Here is a 16,564-nt window from a genome sequence, read left to right as displayed (position 1 = left end):
CAGGGGAGGAAAGGGCACCTGGAGGGACAGGGCTCAGCAGTGGGGCTTGAGTTACGGGGTCAGTGGTGGCGCAGTGGGTAAGGGGCTGCGGGAGGTGAGGGATGAGGCGAGGGGAGGGCGCCCCGTCCCGGCGCTCACCGGCCACCTGCAGGCTGACTGCGGCGCTGCCGAAGTCCTGGATGCTCACGAAGCAGGTGAAGCTGCCCTCATCAGCCACGCGCACGCGCTGCAGCCGCAGGGACGCGTTGCCCTGAGCCAGCAGGTCCGGGAAGAGCGCCGTGCGGTTGGCGTAGGCGCTGCCCTGGTCCCGGCCCTCGGCGAAGCTGTGCACCAGCTGCTTGGTGTCCGTCAGCTGCCAGATGAGGTTGAGCTGCGCCAGGCTGAAGCCGGGTTCGGGCGAGAAGGAGCAGCGCAGGGTGGCGTCGGTGCCCACCAGGGCCACCACGGGGTCCTCGGGGACCTGGACCTCCACGGCACCTGGGGGCGGTGGGGTGCGGCAGTGAGGAGGGGTGGGGCCACTGGGAGCCTCCCTAGTCTTCCTCCCCTTCCGGGTTAATTCCAAGCCCGTCCACCCCTCCTCCTTTAAAGCCTGAGACCCAAAGTAAAGTTTATTACCTGTGATCCTCATCCAGTCAACAAGACTACAGTAAGCACCTACTATTTGTTGAGCATAAGAGTTAGGAATGCAACAGAGAAGAAGACCAAGGTCACACCCTTACAGAGCTTACCTTTTAATGGGAGCGAGGGACAAACTAAGACACAAATTCGCATTAGCGTGGGATTAGGGGTATGAAAGATATAAATAAGTCAAAGGATTAGAGGTGGTAGCTTTTCAAAAATTTGACAGGTATTTTACACCTGTCTGTGCTAGTTGTATTTTTACATAAGTATATGTTATCTTTTTTTTTTTTAAAGATTTTTTTTTTTTTTTAATTCATGAGAGAGCGAGAGAGAAAGGCAGAGGGAGAAGCAGGCTCCCAAGGAGCAGGGAGCCCGATGCGGGACTCAATCCCAGGACCCTGAGATCATGACCTGAGCTGAAGGCAGACGCTTAACCATCTGAGCCACCCAGGCGCCCTCTTTTTTTTTTTTTTTTTTAAAGATTTTATTTATTTGACAGAGAGAGACACAGCGAAAGAAGGAACACAAGCAGGGGGAGTGGGAGAGGAAGAAGCAGGCTTCCCATGAGCAGGGAGTCCGATGTGGGGCTCGATCCCAGGACCCTGGGATCATGACCTGAGCCGAAGGCAGACGCTTAACGACTGAGCTACCCAGGCGCCCCAAGTATATGTTATCTTTATTAATCAGAAAGGGGAGTCTAAAAAGGTATATACCAAATGTTAATAGTGGTTTTCTCTGAATGAAAAAGGATCACGAGTGCTTTTTCTTTTTTCTTTTCCTAAATGAACATGATTCGCGTTTATACCCAAAAGAAAGAATGCTCACACCTTTCAGTGGGGTGGTGAGGCACATTCTCACTAAAAGGATATTAAGTTGAGATATAAACGGAATGAAAAAGAGCCTGACATACAAAAAAGCTAGTGTAAGAGTGTTCCAGGCAGAGGGAACAGCAGGTGGGAAGGCCCTGAGGCAAGATTCAGTTCCCTAAGTGAAAATATCAGGTAGCTGTCCAATGTGGCCGGAGAGTCTGGATGGGAGGGCTTTGTAAGACCAATAAAGAATTTAGGTTTGCTACATACAATGGGAAGTCACTGCAGGGTGGGGGTGGGGGGGTGGGGGGGTGTGATCCCGCATAATCTGGCTAACAATGCTTACAACTCACTCTGGCTTCTCTGTGGAGAACGGATTAAGGACTATTTCAGTGGTCTTTGTAAGAAATGACGTTGGCTTAGCTCCAGAGGGTGGCGGTGGTATTGGAGAGCATGGGACAGATTCAAGGTTTGTTGATAAGGGAGAACCAACAGGACCTGCTGATGAATGGGAGGTGAGGGGAACACAGGAGCAGGAATCCCAGAAGCCTAGCGTCAACTCATCCCCAGAGGCAAGGCGAGGGCATAGCCAGAGAAAAGCCCCCTGGGGCAGATTCCCCTGTTCGTCCCCTGCCCTTTATCCTGTGGATTGGCAAGCCTCCTCACCCAGTCACCTCTGCCTCCCTTCCAGCTCTTCTTTTAGAGCCCTGGGAAGTTAGGCAGGGGTCCCCAAGCGCTTCCTCTGGGGAGGCACGCTCTCTGGCACTGCCATTCTTGGGTAAGTGTGTGCTTTGGGCACCAGCAAAGCAGGCACACTCAGTGTAAAAATCAAACAGTCTTGACACAAAGCTGACTGGATATAGCAGCCATCAAAAGTTTCTTGCATTTAGAAAAATAATATTTTTATTGCGAATTATACACAGGGAGAAGGTTATCATGATCTTTGCAGTGTGTAGAGGTCTCTAAAGGTCTTATGCTGGCCCTGGATCTCTCACTGCAACAGCAGATGCCCCAGGCCAGCTCTCCAACTGGTGCCCCTCGTAGGGGGCATTTAGGAATGAAACCAGACAAAAGCCCTTTCTCTAGAGAAATCAGAGCTGCAGTGACTAGAGAGTTGCTTCCTCTTTATGACCAGCAGGTGGCACCAGACACTCAGCTTTGTCTTCCCCTATGGCAGAAGAAGGCAGTCTCTCCCTTTGCCAGGGACTGATAAGAATTTAAAATATGAGGATATTATCATTAAAAATAATGCCATTATTGAATGCTGACTCTGTGCCAAGAGCTGTGTGGGAAGAGTTACATCATGTATCCAACATGGTTATCGAGGAGCTACTATGTGGCTGGCATCAGTTCTGGCACTGGGGACAGACCCTGCTCTTTGAGCAGAGAGGACAAGAAGCAGGTAAACATACAACATGTCAGGCAGAGGGAAAGGTTGGGAAGAAGCATGATGAAGTAAGGTCGAGGGTGAGGAGAGGTGGTGTGCTATGTTATACAAGGTAGCCAAGAAAACTTTGCTGAGGGGGTGACGTAGGAGCAAAGACCTGAGCGAAATAAAGGATCAAGTCATGCTAATGTGTGGGCATGGAAAGTTCCAGGCAGAGGGAACAGTACGTGCAAAGGCCCTCAGGAGGGAGCACGCACACTGTATGTTTAAGAAACACGTTATCACGTTAAGTGCTCACATGACCAGTTTACAGAGGAGGAAACGGGCTAAGAAATGCAGAGTAAGTTGCCTATGGAATCCCAGTGGAAACGGGTGGACAGGTGGCAGGGCACAGTGGGAGGAGGTTGGCCAAAACCCTCCCCAGCCCTGCGAGACAGACAGGCTTGGCAGGAGCCCTGGTAGGAATGGGCGCCCCCCTTCCAGGCCCCACACTGCTCCCCTCACCTGTGACGCAGAACCACAGTGTTGCCAGGACTGTGGCCAAATGCACACGCACGCCCACACCCTCGCTGGCCCAGCGGCCCAGCATCTTCCCGAGAGGCAGCTGACAGCTGGGCTCTCCGTGGTGGAAGGCTGCCCCTGCGTGTGAGGGAGAGGAATTGAGGACTTTGTCTCCAAGGGTCTTCCCCAGGCCCGCCCTCACCTACTGCCCCCCTCCCCTGCCCCAGCTCGGGGAAGGCTGCAGTTGCCCAGTGGCAGGTCCTCCCTCCCACACCCTACAAGGCTCCCCAGTGAGGGTTTTTTTTTTGAGACATGCTAGCTGGCAGGAGGGAACTGAGTCACTGGGGAGGATAGACCAGGGCACACGGGGCAGGGGGGGCAGCTGGGACCCACCCTTTCAGAATTAAGATGTTGTTACAAAATACAAGGAAGATGAGGCAAGTTGGCAAGTAGAGGCAAGGTTGGCCAGCCCAGGGCAAGAATGCGCGCAGGTCAGTTTGGCTCAGTTTGACTCCAGACAACAGCTGGTGGGGAGAGTAAGGGCTGAGGCTGGAGCCAGGCGTGGAGATAGGCTGAAAGGTCTGAAGTTTATCCTGAAGGCAACTGGGAGCCGCTGAAGGTTCTGGAACAGGGGAAAGGATATAGTCAGAGCTGTGCTCCATAAAGATGACTGAGAGCATCTGCAGGATAAAGAAGAGATAAAGCAGGTCTGGGTGAGAACAGCAGCACTGGAGGACATGGGGAGAGAGGAAGGGGGCAGTCAGGGTGGCCATGGTTTTGAGCCCAGTGAGCAGGTGGGGCAGTAACTGAGACAGAACATGGAGGCGGTCGGTGTAGGGCGTGGGAAGTTAGCAGTGTTTGTGCAGAAACTTCCAGGGGAGAGTCCTCGGAGGCAGCTGGTGTCAGACTATGGGGCCCGAGAGAGAGGACACCTGCTAATTGGACACCTTTTAGCGAGTGACTGAGACCAATCAGAAATGGAAGAGGCCCGGCCTGGGGTGAACCCCAGAGGCTGCAATCAGGACTGAGTGAGAGGTAAGTCTGTGGCCACAGGTGAGACCTCCCGGGGCCCAGCCCTGCCCCCGATCCTGGCTGCCCCCGACAGTGTCTGACTTGGGTGGGCTGCATCCACCTTCACCCTGTCCCACAGCTGCTGCCTCACTGTTCACACCATATCCCGATGAAGCCACGTAACCAGTGTGGACTTAGGCTATCCAACACTGTTCAACAAGAACGCAGTTGATTTCACATTCTCACAACCCCCCAGGGAGACAGCCGGATCGACTTGGTCTGTTTTGCAAGAGAAAAAAATAAAGCCCCTAGAAGTGAGGTGCCTTTGTTAATGTGATGTAATCTGCCAGTTAGCAAGCTGGGGAGGGTTTGGGTTCCCAACCTCCTGGCACAGCTTTCTGCGCCACCCCCCCCCAAGGAGCAGACCTCACCCACAGCCAGCCAGCACCATCATTTTGGTCACAGGCACCCCGCCTCAAGCCTTCCAGTCCCAGCCAAGCACCTCCCCGCCCCCAGCAGCTGGGCTGAGGGAGTCCCTCAGCCAAACCGGGTGCATCCTGCCCCCCCCACCCCAGCTGTCCACAGCGGGGAAGCCCTGAACAGCCACTTCCTCCCCAGACACTTCCGGCCCAAACCTGGCAGCTTCAAAGCCTCGCCGCCTGCTGACTCAGCAGCCTTCCCGCTCCATTCATAAAGGCACCCTTGGCGAGCACCACATCCTGCCTACAAGGGCAACCCCTTGGCCGCAGGAAAAGCTAGCAGGCTGCAGCCTCCGCGCTGTCCCCCACCCCCACCCCAAGGAAGCACCAGGACCTAAGGATTAAGAAACTTCCAGATTCTAAAACTCCTTTCCTCTCTTTCACCCCCAGAAGAAAACCAAGGCCTATCTGTTCTTCCCAGGCCACCTCCCTCACCCTCCCCACTGCTGCTTATGCCTGCCCACTCCCACCCTGACCCTCCTGTGACCTTCCTGAGAGGCCCTGCTATCTCCACTCTGCCCCCACAAACCCCACTCTGTACGACGTCTGCTCTCAGCGCCTAAGATAGGAATCTGTTCACATCCTTACCCATGCTCAAGAACCTTTCGTGGCTCCCCATTTAGTACAGAAGTAAAGCCACTTTCCTCTGGCTGGCACTCAAGACTTTTCTTATGAGGTCTCCATATATCAAGCTTTTTCTCACCAGGGTCTTTTGGGAATGCCTGCCATCTCCATGAATGTGGGGGAGGTCAGGGAGCACCTCCCTCCTGATCAGACCTACCAGGGCTCCACAAGGGCCAAGTTGTCCTTCACTCTAGAGGGAAAATGGGAGGATTTCCAGGGATGGGCGTTGAGCTTACCCCCTGTGGTTACCTTCCTAGACTCTGAACCCAGCAAAGTTCCCACTGTCATGGCTTACCCTAGGGAAAAACCTGACAGCCTAGAACCAAGAAGACCTGAGAATTCCACCGCACCAAGAGGTTCCTACCCCAACAGCTGGTCCCCCAGCGACTGAGAGAGGGATGGAGAAACAACTCTCGGAGACAAGGTGCCGCTCAGGGAATGCGAGCATGGCCTGGGAACAGAAAGCCCATCACTGCTCTTCAGGACAGATGGGCTGCCCTTGGAGACACACAGATCTCATGCCGCGTTGGCACCACCTTGCCCACCTTCTCTACGAAGGGGAATTCTCATCCCATGGTGGGACCTGCCCTGGAGTCAGCATGTACCACCCCTCCTAGTGAGTCACCAGCCAGCCCTCCCTCCTCCTCTTCCTTCATCCCAGTCTCAGCCAAATGTGGGAACTCCAAAGAGTCCTGCCAAGAAAGAACACACAGTGCTTTGGCTTTCCTCCGAGAAGCAGGACTGAGGGGCCCAGGCCACGCTTGGCCTGAAGGTGCAGCAAGTTCATTCAACCCCAGCAGAGGTGCAGTCACAGGGAAGCTCCCAAGAGAGGACCCAAGATGTGCCTCCATTAAGCCCAAACCAATAAACAAAGGCTGAGACTGGGCTCTCGGTAGAGAGCTCTTGGCTCAAGAGGAATTCCTTGCCCCCACCATAACCACCCCATATCTCTTAACCCCCTGCCTCCTCCCAATCCCTGCAGGGTCCGCTTAGACAGTGCTTCCCACTAAGAGGGCAAGAAGGGTCAAACCACATAACTAGTGTCGATCTCTGCTAACCAGTATAGCACAGAGACAGAGCTTCTGCAAACAGCAGTTAAGCACCTGGACCAAGCTGTGCCTGAAACAAGTGCACACCTAGACTGTCCAGATACTTGAGTCAATCCTTTTTTTTTTTTTCTTCAAGCTAGTTTGAGCTAAGTTTCTATTATCTGCAACTGAAAGACTCCTTGAATATACATTTGTTTGTGTATTCAGTAGTGCATTTAACTATTCACTGAGTACCTGGTAGGCAGGCACTGGGGCCAGAGATGACTAAGCTATGTGTCTGTCCTCAAGGAGCCTGCATTCCAGTCGAGGAGTGCCTGTGATTCACTGCACTTCAATACAGTACATTATTTAAGATACAGTGAGGGCTACTTGCAGGTACCTCAGAGACATAATAACCCTAAAGGTGAGTCCAGAAAAATGATGAGCAGCATCCCAGGTAGACAGGCTGGGCAGGGTGGCTTCTCGCCATCCCCAAGACACCTGTCCTCCTGGCACTGCTGGAGTGCCTCTCAACCCGATGCCTTTGATCTTAGGGTTCTGGTCCCAGCTCTGACACTGCTGTGCAATTTTTAACAGGTGACTTCTCTCTAAACTCCATATGCCCATGTATAAAAGAAATGCTTGGCTGGATCCTAGCGGAACAATATTAGTATGTTAAATCTTCACGTACTATATCCTTGAGGTCGAGCCAATTAGCTGCCATGCAGGTCACGCTAAAATGTACAAAATGACTGTGGCAGAAACCACTCATTTCCCCCTCATATCTGTTCTCCTCTTCTGCAGAATTTTTAGTTGGGCACATGGCCACTCAGCTGAAGACTACAGATCCCAGCCTGCCTTGTGGGGGGACAGGTGTGTCCGGGTGACCATCTTCTGGCTAATAGGATGTGAGAGGAACTGATGTGTACAACGTCTGGGTCAGACCCTTAAAGAGAGAGAGCACACCCTCTCTTGTCTCCTCCCCTTTCCCACTAGCTGGAACACAGCTGTGGTGACCATCTGAGACCATGCTGCCAAAGGCAACACTCTGGGGACTTCAGAACAGCAAGACCCAAGGCCCTCGGATGGGCTGCAGTATCAGCCCTGGACGGACCCGGCCTGTCACATGGGTGAGAATAAGCATCTACTCTAGCGTCACTGTTATTTTGGGTCCTTCTGACAGCATCTGAAGTGACTAATTTAGGGAGCCATCCCTCCCCTCCTTTCCCTCCTTCTCTCTCCCGCTCTTCCCACCCCATGAAAATTGCCACTGCTCGGAGAGCGAGAGAGGAAACCACATCTAAAATAGGTGTTTCAAAATACAAACTGGACGCTATCTCCTGAGTCACTTGGTGATGCCGGGGCCGGGCTCAGGGTAGGTGTGACCTGGGTTGGGGATTGTTTTGTTTGTATGGGAGGGAGGGGCTGAGAAAGTCAAGGATGTCCTGAAGGCCTGAACAAGTGGGCACTTGGGGGCACACATCATACGATGGGGAGACCTGGAAATGAAGCACGTGTAGGAGGAAGAACAATTCCTACTGGGCTTGAGCTACAGAGCATCCATGCCAAATGCCACATGGACTCCTGGACACACGGAGCTGGACCTCAGAACAGCACGGGGAGCTACCCATGCATTGGGAGTGATGGGAGCCAAAGTTGGGATTGTTGAGGGAGATTGTGGAATGAGGAGAGGTCCCCCAGCAAATTCTGGAGAATCTGCAGAGGTTAATGGTCAAGTCTCAGAATAGGGAACCTCTCTCGGGCCACCCTCACGACCCGTTTGCTCCCTCCAGTGATGGATACCCACAGCCTCCCGAAGAAATCCGCTGTTTGGGGTGGCTGTCACTGGGGAAAGCTCTGCCTTGTCCTGAGCCCAAATCTGTCTCCCGTATCGCCCCTGTCAGTCCTCCTTCGACCTTGTACTACAAGTCTGCCCCCTCCCTGCACGTTTTAGATCTTCTCCCTTGACGAGGCCACCCTGGGCAGCCATGCCACTTTGTTCACCAAAATAACCCAAAATAATAGACTATCAAATCTGTGGTGAAAGACTGGGAGCCATTTACTCGCATTGCTGCGGATCGTCACCTCTGCCATCCTCTTCTGATGGACCTGGGGAAGGGCTGGAATTTTATGGGATAGTTCATTTGCATCACTGTTATATTTCATCCACTTAAGCCAACTCCGTCACCCCAACTGCCACAATCTTTCCTTTTAAATCGTGGCAAAACACATGGAGTGTGAGGTTTACCCTTTCAACCATTTGAAATGTGTGGTTCAGTGGGGTGAGGTGCAGGCACAGTGTTGTGTGACCATATCATGATCTTTTTGTAACACTGTTGTGACACTTCCTGGCACCTAGAAGGTGCTCGATAATTTTGTGGTCAGTGAAAAAAAGAAAAATGAATGTCACCCAGAAAGGTTGCTCTCTCCTCGCCGCTTTGTTTCTTGTGTCATCAAAGTCCTCAGGAAGAGGACAGGAATAAGAAGACCCCACAGCCCTTGGTTCTGCCCCTGGATCAATGCCCATCCACTGTTCAGGGCTCTGGGATTAGGAATCTCCCTCTTCGTGCTGCCATTCAACTGCCCATCACAGGTCTTATCCCTGCTTCTGGCGGAGCACCAGTCAAATGGAGAAGAACCAGGAAAAAAAAGGCTCCTCTGAAGAAAATGGACTCCTCTTCAAGTGCTCCATTAATAACTGGTTCCAGGATTTTGTCAGGGATTAAGGACTCGATCACCAATCTGTTGTTCTCATAATCTGCCTTCTTCCCCGTAAAAGCAGTTATTTGCTCATCTCAAGTCTACCAGCATTCATTTATCCACTCACACAACAAACATGATGAAGTATTATGGGCATGGAGGGTCAAGCAGTTCCCTGGAGGAGTGGGCCCCCACGGCATACTCTGAGAAGAGAGGGCCTCTGGGGAGTGGCTGTCGGGAGATGGGGCACGGGAGGTGGTCAGGGGTTGCTTAAGGATGGATTCTATACACAGTGGGAGCCCGTGGAGGGCTACGACCCCACCCCCGCCATCTACCCCAGTTGTCCTGAAATACCCCTGACAGCTTCTCAGATATCTTATCTCCAAGTTCACCCCACACCAGGACGATCCCAGGGGCCAGAAGACAAATCCACTGAAAGCAGATTATCACCTCCCTACCTGGCCTGAACTTTCCTTCTTAACAGCCTCTGCAACTTCCTTCTTTGACAAGGAAGACAACAGATGCTGAGCAGACCTTCTCTGCCTTCAGCAGTCAGTCTTGATACTCTTAGCAACTTTCCTCCACATCCTTTATTCTAGAGTGCCTCTCTTGTTCTACACTGATTCCTTCTGATGACAGGGCTCCCTGGTCCTGCAGGGAACCCAGTCCATGTGATGCTGGTGGGGCTGACCGCCTGCCTCGGGCCTCAGCAGGTGACCGGACCTGACTCATCAGAGCACCCTCGGGGATTGGCTCCAGAATGGGCCTATGAGCCAAACCACACCCAGTCAGACTTCCCAGGGCTGTTCTGCTGGCGTGAGCGTTAAAGACTCTTTCTGTAAAGGTCCGGATAGTAAATATTTTAGACTTTGCAGGCCATCTGATATCTGTCACAACTACTCAACCCTACCATTGTAGCAGGGAGACAGTCATAGACAATGTATAAATGAATGAGCAGAGCCGTGTTCCAACCACAACTTTATTTATGGACACTCAGATTTGAATTGCATGTAATTTTCATGAATCGCATGATTTTTTTTCAACCATGACAGGCGTAAAAACCATTCTTAGCTGTGGGCTATATGAAAACAAGCGGCAGAAGGTTTGGCCCAGGGGCTGTAGTTTGTAGGAACGGGTTTATGGACATACTAGCTCCAGTCTCCGAGACACCCAGCTAGCAGCAAAAATGGGAACCAGTAGGGACCTGGTATGTTAATGACGACGCTTCTATGTAATGGAATAGCATACAGCTTTTTAAAAGAACGTGTACTAATGTGGATATAAGTCCATGCCATATGTCACGTAAGTCAAGTACACTGTCAACTGTATGACCTCATTTCTGTATTAACAGATGGCCCCATGGCCCCAGGTCTGGTCCCCTACCTCTCTCTCCATCTCAGCATCACCTGTAGTCCAGTGCACAGCCTTCCTCCTCCAGCACTGAACCTCTTGGGGTTGGCCCCCAAGCCTTCTCCTCAAGTCTCTCTACTATTTTTTCCTAGATGATTTCATCCACTCCCATGGCTTTAAATATCGTTTATATGCTGGCAACTCCTAGATTTTCTTCCCCAAGCCCACACCTCTCATCTGAGCTCCAACTGTCCCCTAAAGATCTCTTTGCCAGTGACTCATAGGCATCTCCCTCTTAACATGACCCTCTTCAAACTCTTGATCTCCCCTCAAACCTGTTCCTCCCTCGCTCTTCCCGCTCGGGAAGGGCACTGCTCTCTACCCTCCACTCAAGCCAGAAACCCGAGTTTCTCTCGCCTCTACAATGCATCACACCAAGAACAACCATTCCTGACCCCAAAATATATCTTCGGGCTCGGCAAACTATAGCCCGAGCCCCAAATCCAGCCTGCTGCCCGCTTTTGTTCAGCGCACCAGTTAAGAAAGGGTTTACTTTTTTAAACGGTTGGAAATCAAAAGAAGAATATTTCATGAGACACAGGAATTGCATGAAATTCAAATCTCAGTGTCTGTAAATAAAGTTTCGTTGGAACGTAGCCACATTTCCTTTCCGTATTTTCTGCGACTGCTTTTGCAGACGATGGCAGAACCGAGCCCTTGCAATCGGCGCAAAGCCTGAAATATTTACTTTCTGGCCCTTTGCAGAAAAAGTTTGCCGACGCCTGATACAGCTTCACCCTCTGTTTCTCTCCACTTGTGCTGCTCTCTCCGCCCTGCCAAGTCCTCATCATCTTGCCTGGCTGACCACAAAAGCTTCTTCACTGGTCTCTCTACTTGCCCTCTTGTCAATCCACCCGGTTCTATACCCCAGCCTTGACTCTACACAGCAACCAGAATAACTGCTATAAAAACCTAAACTGCATCAGGCCATCACTTCCAATTTTTAATCAGCTCCTCCATGGCCCAAAGAGCCCTACCTGCTCTGGCCTTGCCCACCTCCCCAGCCTCACTTCCTCCTATTTGCCCATCCCCACAGGGACCTCTTCTAGGCCCTACAAAAGGGGATCCTCTTCTCATGGGTTTTTGCAAACCCAGTTCCTTCTTCCTGGATGACATGGGGAACACCTCTTTATCCTGAGAGTCACCTTGGCAGAAAAGCCAGGCAGAGATGGGCCACTCCAGGGGAGTCCCTGTTATTCATTACACAGTTTTCTTCTCCTCTGGATAGTGAACCCAACCCCAGGATGTGGGAATGAGGGCAAGCATCTACTCCTACTTCTTAGTTGGTACACTTCTGTGACTTTGACAAAGAGCATGTAATTCCTTTGCAATTAACAAAAAGGAAAACAGCAACTTGGGAGACTTTTATAGATTTCAGACCAGGCTCCATCCCTCACTTGCTAGGTTCCCTAGGGCAAACCTCTCTGGGTCTTTGGCTCCTCAGCTCTCAAAGGAAGGTCCCACAACCATCCTGTGCTGGTGTTATCACAAGAGGCTTCATGAAAGAAGTGAGCCCTGGTGTTTAAGGAGATGACTTTGGTGTAGGAGATACAGTTTCAAATCCAGACTCTGCTACTTCCTAGTCATGAGACTTTGGGAAAACATCTTCTCTGACCCTCAGTTTGCTCATTTATAAAATAGGGACTATAAATTACGCTCCTAGAATGATTATAGGACAGCTGGGAATAGCCCCCCCACCCCCCTTGACCTTCCCTTTTCCTGATAATCTGAGTCAGTTTGGGCCTTTTGTGTTCTTAAGTGGAATCATTAAGCCACCTTGCCTGCCCCGGGGTATAGCTTAGGTTCAGGAGCAGGCAGCCCTGGGTTCAAATTCTGACTCAAAAGTTTTGCTAGACACATGACCAAGTATAAATGACTTAACCTCTTTGAGACTTGATTCCCCACCTCTAAAACGCAGTAACAACCCCTACCCCATAAGGGTTGCCATGAGAATAAGACCATATGCAGAAAGGACTTGGGAAAGCACTTAGCCCCCACAAACAGCGGTAACAATTATTCCTGCAGTTATTATTGCCGTAGTCATGGGGACAAGGCCTCCTGGGCGCCCCTGCACTGAGTGTCACCCCCCCAGCCAAGAGCTCCTCTGTCGGGCTATACACCCCCCCAGCACACCTTCCAGTATCTCCCCGGGGAAGCCCCGGTTCCTGGAAGCCCACGTTGACTTTAGGGTGACTTGGGAGCCCTGCTTCTCAGAGGTACTATCTTTTCCTACTCCAGGGCTCTGGAAAAAATGCTTCTCATTCCCCACTCCTAGCAGGTTTCCCTGTGACATACTCTCTGCATGCCTCAAGAAGGCCAAATACCCAAAGGAATTAGGGGTGTGGAGGAGGCATCCATTCTCTGGACCACAAAGAGAATGAGAGGGAGAGTGGGGGCAACAGGCTGGGAGCACGGCTCAGACCTGGAGGGTCAAGGAGGGACTCCGGAGGCACCCATATGCTGAAGACCAGGGCTCTGGAAAAGCAAGCACTCCCACGGATGGCTTGGACTGGGATACCTAGGTCAGGCCTGCCCTCTCCCCAGCTCTCCAGATGAGTTCTCCCTGCCTTGCTGCGGGGCCCGTCTTGCCAGACTCCAGAACGAAGGGTGAAGCCCATGCCTGCCTCCAGAGTGGCAGAAAGACAGACAGCATCCCAGCTCCAGCACATGCCTCTGCATGTGTCTTTGGGCACATGACTTCCCCTTTCTGGGCTCTGGCTTCCCCCTCTATACCATGGAGCTAATGACACTCCACTTCGGAGGACTGACATGATTAAATGTCTATGAAGCATCCGGCACAACCCCACCCCCAAAACCTGGAAACTCAATGTTCCTAGCTGGAACCTCATACTGCAGGGGTGGCAAAACTGGGGTGTGGCAGCCAGGGGGTGCAGAAAAACACACGGGGCCCTGTCCCAGATGTTTCATGCATCTGAGACCAAAGGAAATTTCTCACGGATCACATCAACCAGTTCCCACCCTCCTACTTCCCGCAGGCTCAGGCTATGCCTTCCCCTTCTGCTAGTGGACCTCCCTGGCACTCCTGCCCTGGGGTGCGGAAAGAGGACAGCAATGAGAAGTGGCCACCCACTCAGAGGATAAGCTCATGGGCAGTGACATCATCCTGCCTGCCCTTCCTCCTCCTCCCCATGACCCCATGACTCAAGTCCACAGCCTCAGGCCCCATGTGGTCATAATCTGGGAGGCTGTTTGGATTTGGATCATTTTTCTTCACACTCAAACCCCACACATCCAACCAAGAACCAGCCAGCAGCAGGCCAGAGTCTTGTTCTACAACACTTTCTAGGAGTGTCCTTAGGTGCTGTGGAATCCCAACTCACAGCTCTATGGTCATCCTGACAATCTGACCCCAAGCTGTATTGCTTAGCTCACGGTCAAGGCCAAATCCTGCTCCAAAAAATGAAGATTTATGGTTCCAGACAAGACACGACTACAGATTAAGGATGGAGGAATTCCCCCAGGAAGGCTCAGAAGTCAACCTCACCAGAGTTAAGGACACAGCCTCCTCAGAAGGGACGACGCCTCTATAAATGGCCTTTCCACAAATGTTCAAGCACCCAACCTGGCTGTCAAGGCATCTGAGCATCTCAGACAGTCAGCCGATCTGCTTCCATTGGGTGACTGGTCAGAGCTGCAGAAGGCCAGGGACAGTAAGGAAAAAGAGGTCCACAAATCCCAGCACCCCTTCCCGCCCTCAGGCTTGCATTAACACCCGCTTCTCACCTCTAACAAGCCGGATGGTCTGATTTCTTGCAGCAGGGGAGTCTGGAGTAAATTGGAAAGCTCACTGAAGGCAAGCAGGAGAAACCACCAGTGATGTCATTGAAGAGAGGGAAGAACTCCAAACAGCAGTCAAGGGATCAATAAAAGCATGGCTGAAGCCACTTAGTGCAAAGCTCACTCCCACAAGAGTCCCCTCGCCCTACAGCCCCTTATTGCAAAATCTGACACGTAGCACTGACTCGAAGTCAAAATTTGACAAAAACTGACAAAAAATTTCACTGATGTCAGGAGTATCCTGACGTCAGACTATGATGTACGTAATATGGGAGAGAAAGATTTCCAGGCTCGATAGTTAAAATCAGTGTTAGTGCTAAAGCTCAGGAACTCTAGATATCAGGGAAATGTACTCACCCCAGATATTCCCATTCCCAAATGAGCTGGAAATATGAGCCATCACTCACACCCTGCAGCCCCAGAGCCCTCCACCCCTCCCCACCACTCAGATGGGCCCAACCCATCAGACAAGTTTCAGCTTCAATTTCAAGTTTAGACTTCAATTTCCCTCAGTCTCCAAAAGCGTCCCACCTACGTGCAGGCCCCCAAACTGCAAGGAAGGCTGCACAGCATCAGACTTCCTAGGGATTTCTGGGAGGCCATAGGGAATGAGAGGAGGCCGCACTAAATGAAGAACTCTCTTAAAGACAGAACAGCTTCATTACTTTCTAATACAGAAGCCAACTGCTAAAGACATGCATGTAAGAAAAGGACCCAGGCCTTAATTTAATGATGAAACTGACTCATTTACAATTATCCACATCCAAGTTGAAGGCAAATAGTTTTTCTCAATTAGGTCAAACAAACACTTCCCCTATTCCCCCAATCGTTTCTACGGTACTCTTTGCCTAACGTTTTCCCTCAGTGATAGACCCATCCATATCTGAGTCATCTGTCACGCATTTCTCATTAGGGCAGGTCTGGCTTAGAAATAAATCCCCTTTTCTGGCAGTTCGGGGCCTTCGGCCACCAAACCTGCCAACTCCCTCGCTAAACAGCATTCTCAGGGCCTCGGGGCACTGAGATTCAACTCCCTCCCCTATAGGGTGTCCCCACCCTGGGTCCCCACCTTCGGGACACCAAGTTCCCCACCTCCTCTCCGTCCTACCTCCCCCACCATCTCTTGGAGACTTCCCCGAGCTCAAATTACCCCATCCTGCTCCCTCCTGTTCGCCTCCCACCCCCAACACCTATTCACCCCTTCACCCAGGTCACCCGTCCCTACCTGTTCTTTTCGGAATCTGTCCCCCTCCCGCCCACTGCTGCCCGCGTAAGTCCTCTCTACTCCGTCCTTCAGGGCCAAGAAGAGTGGGCCCGCTTCCCCAACCGTCCCGGGCAGCTCTCCCTCCGCGGAGCTGGGACTCAGGGTGTTTTCCTCTGCAGGGCCCTCTGGAGGGCCTGGGAGACCCTGCTTCCCTGCTAACCACGGCTGGCTTCGTTGAGCTTTCCAGAATCATCAACACAGTGACAGATCTGCCCCCCCATGCCCCTGCACGCCCCGGGCCCGGGTAATCACAAGCACCCACCAGCCTCCTCCAGGACCTGCCGGGGGAGAGCAGGTCCCACTGTGCCCCAGCCCCCTCGGCGGCAAGCTTGGGGCGGGGTTGGATTGTGGCGGCCCCGGCTGCCTGGGGCCCGGAGCCGGGCTGCGTCGCGGACCCGGGGAGGGTCCTGGGAGGGAGGGCACAGCACGCGGTCCGGCGGCCCCGCACCGCTCGGCCGCGGACAAAGGCCGCCCCCACCCGCGCCGGCCCGCGCCACGCAAGCACTCACCGCGCCGCGGCCGGCTCTGGGGACGCGGGGACGCGGGGACGCGGCGGAGCGCTGCCGAGTCGCCGCCGCCGCGAGGCCGGGCCCGAGTGGGGGTCGGGGGCGGCCCCGCGAGGCCGAGGGGCGGGGCGGGCTGGAGGAAGCCGCGGGCCCGGAAAGGCAGCCCGGGTGCGCCCGAGGCCGGATTGGCCCCGCGGCGGCGGTCGGGCGCAGAGGCCTGAGCCCGCCCGCTGGGCAGGGCATCGGCTCGGACCCCGCCCCTGACCCCAGACCAGATCCTGGACGCCGGCCACCGGGCGCTGGTCTGCCCGTGCCCCTCCCCCGCCGCGTTCCCCCACTCCCAAGTTCCGACGTGTATTTTCTCCGAGAGGGGACAGGTGACTGCCCGCTGACCACCCCACTCTCCAGGCGGCTGGCCGCAGAGCC

At 53.0% G+C, this 16,564-nt stretch overlaps 1 protein-coding gene across 1 annotated transcript in view; it reads right to left on the bottom strand.

Moving 5' to 3' along the window:
• Window positions 1-16,272, bottom strand: part of CD276 (CD276 molecule) — a 26,253-nt gene extending 9,981 nt beyond the window's left edge. The window contains exons 1-4 of the mRNA XM_081831881.1: window positions 16,142-16,272; window positions 3,712-3,940; window positions 3,322-3,456; window positions 139-477 (exon numbers count right to left, since the gene is read on the bottom strand). Coding sequence (XP_081688007.1) covers window positions 139-477; window positions 3,322-3,406 — 424 coding nt within the window. The 5' untranslated portion in view covers window positions 3,407-3,456; window positions 3,712-3,940; window positions 16,142-16,272. The remainder of the gene's footprint in view (window positions 1-138; window positions 478-3,321; window positions 3,457-3,711; window positions 3,941-16,141) is intronic.
• Window positions 16,273-16,564: the final 292 nt, after the last annotated feature.

The sequence above is a fragment of the Leptonychotes weddellii genome, chromosome 9 (genome assembly GCF_054177405.1).
Source record: "Leptonychotes weddellii isolate Sample4059 chromosome 9, ASM5417740v2, whole genome shotgun sequence".
Lineage (NCBI taxonomy): Eukaryota > Metazoa > Chordata > Mammalia > Carnivora > Phocidae > Leptonychotes > Leptonychotes weddellii.
This window is presented reverse-complemented; position numbering and strand designations above follow the sequence as displayed.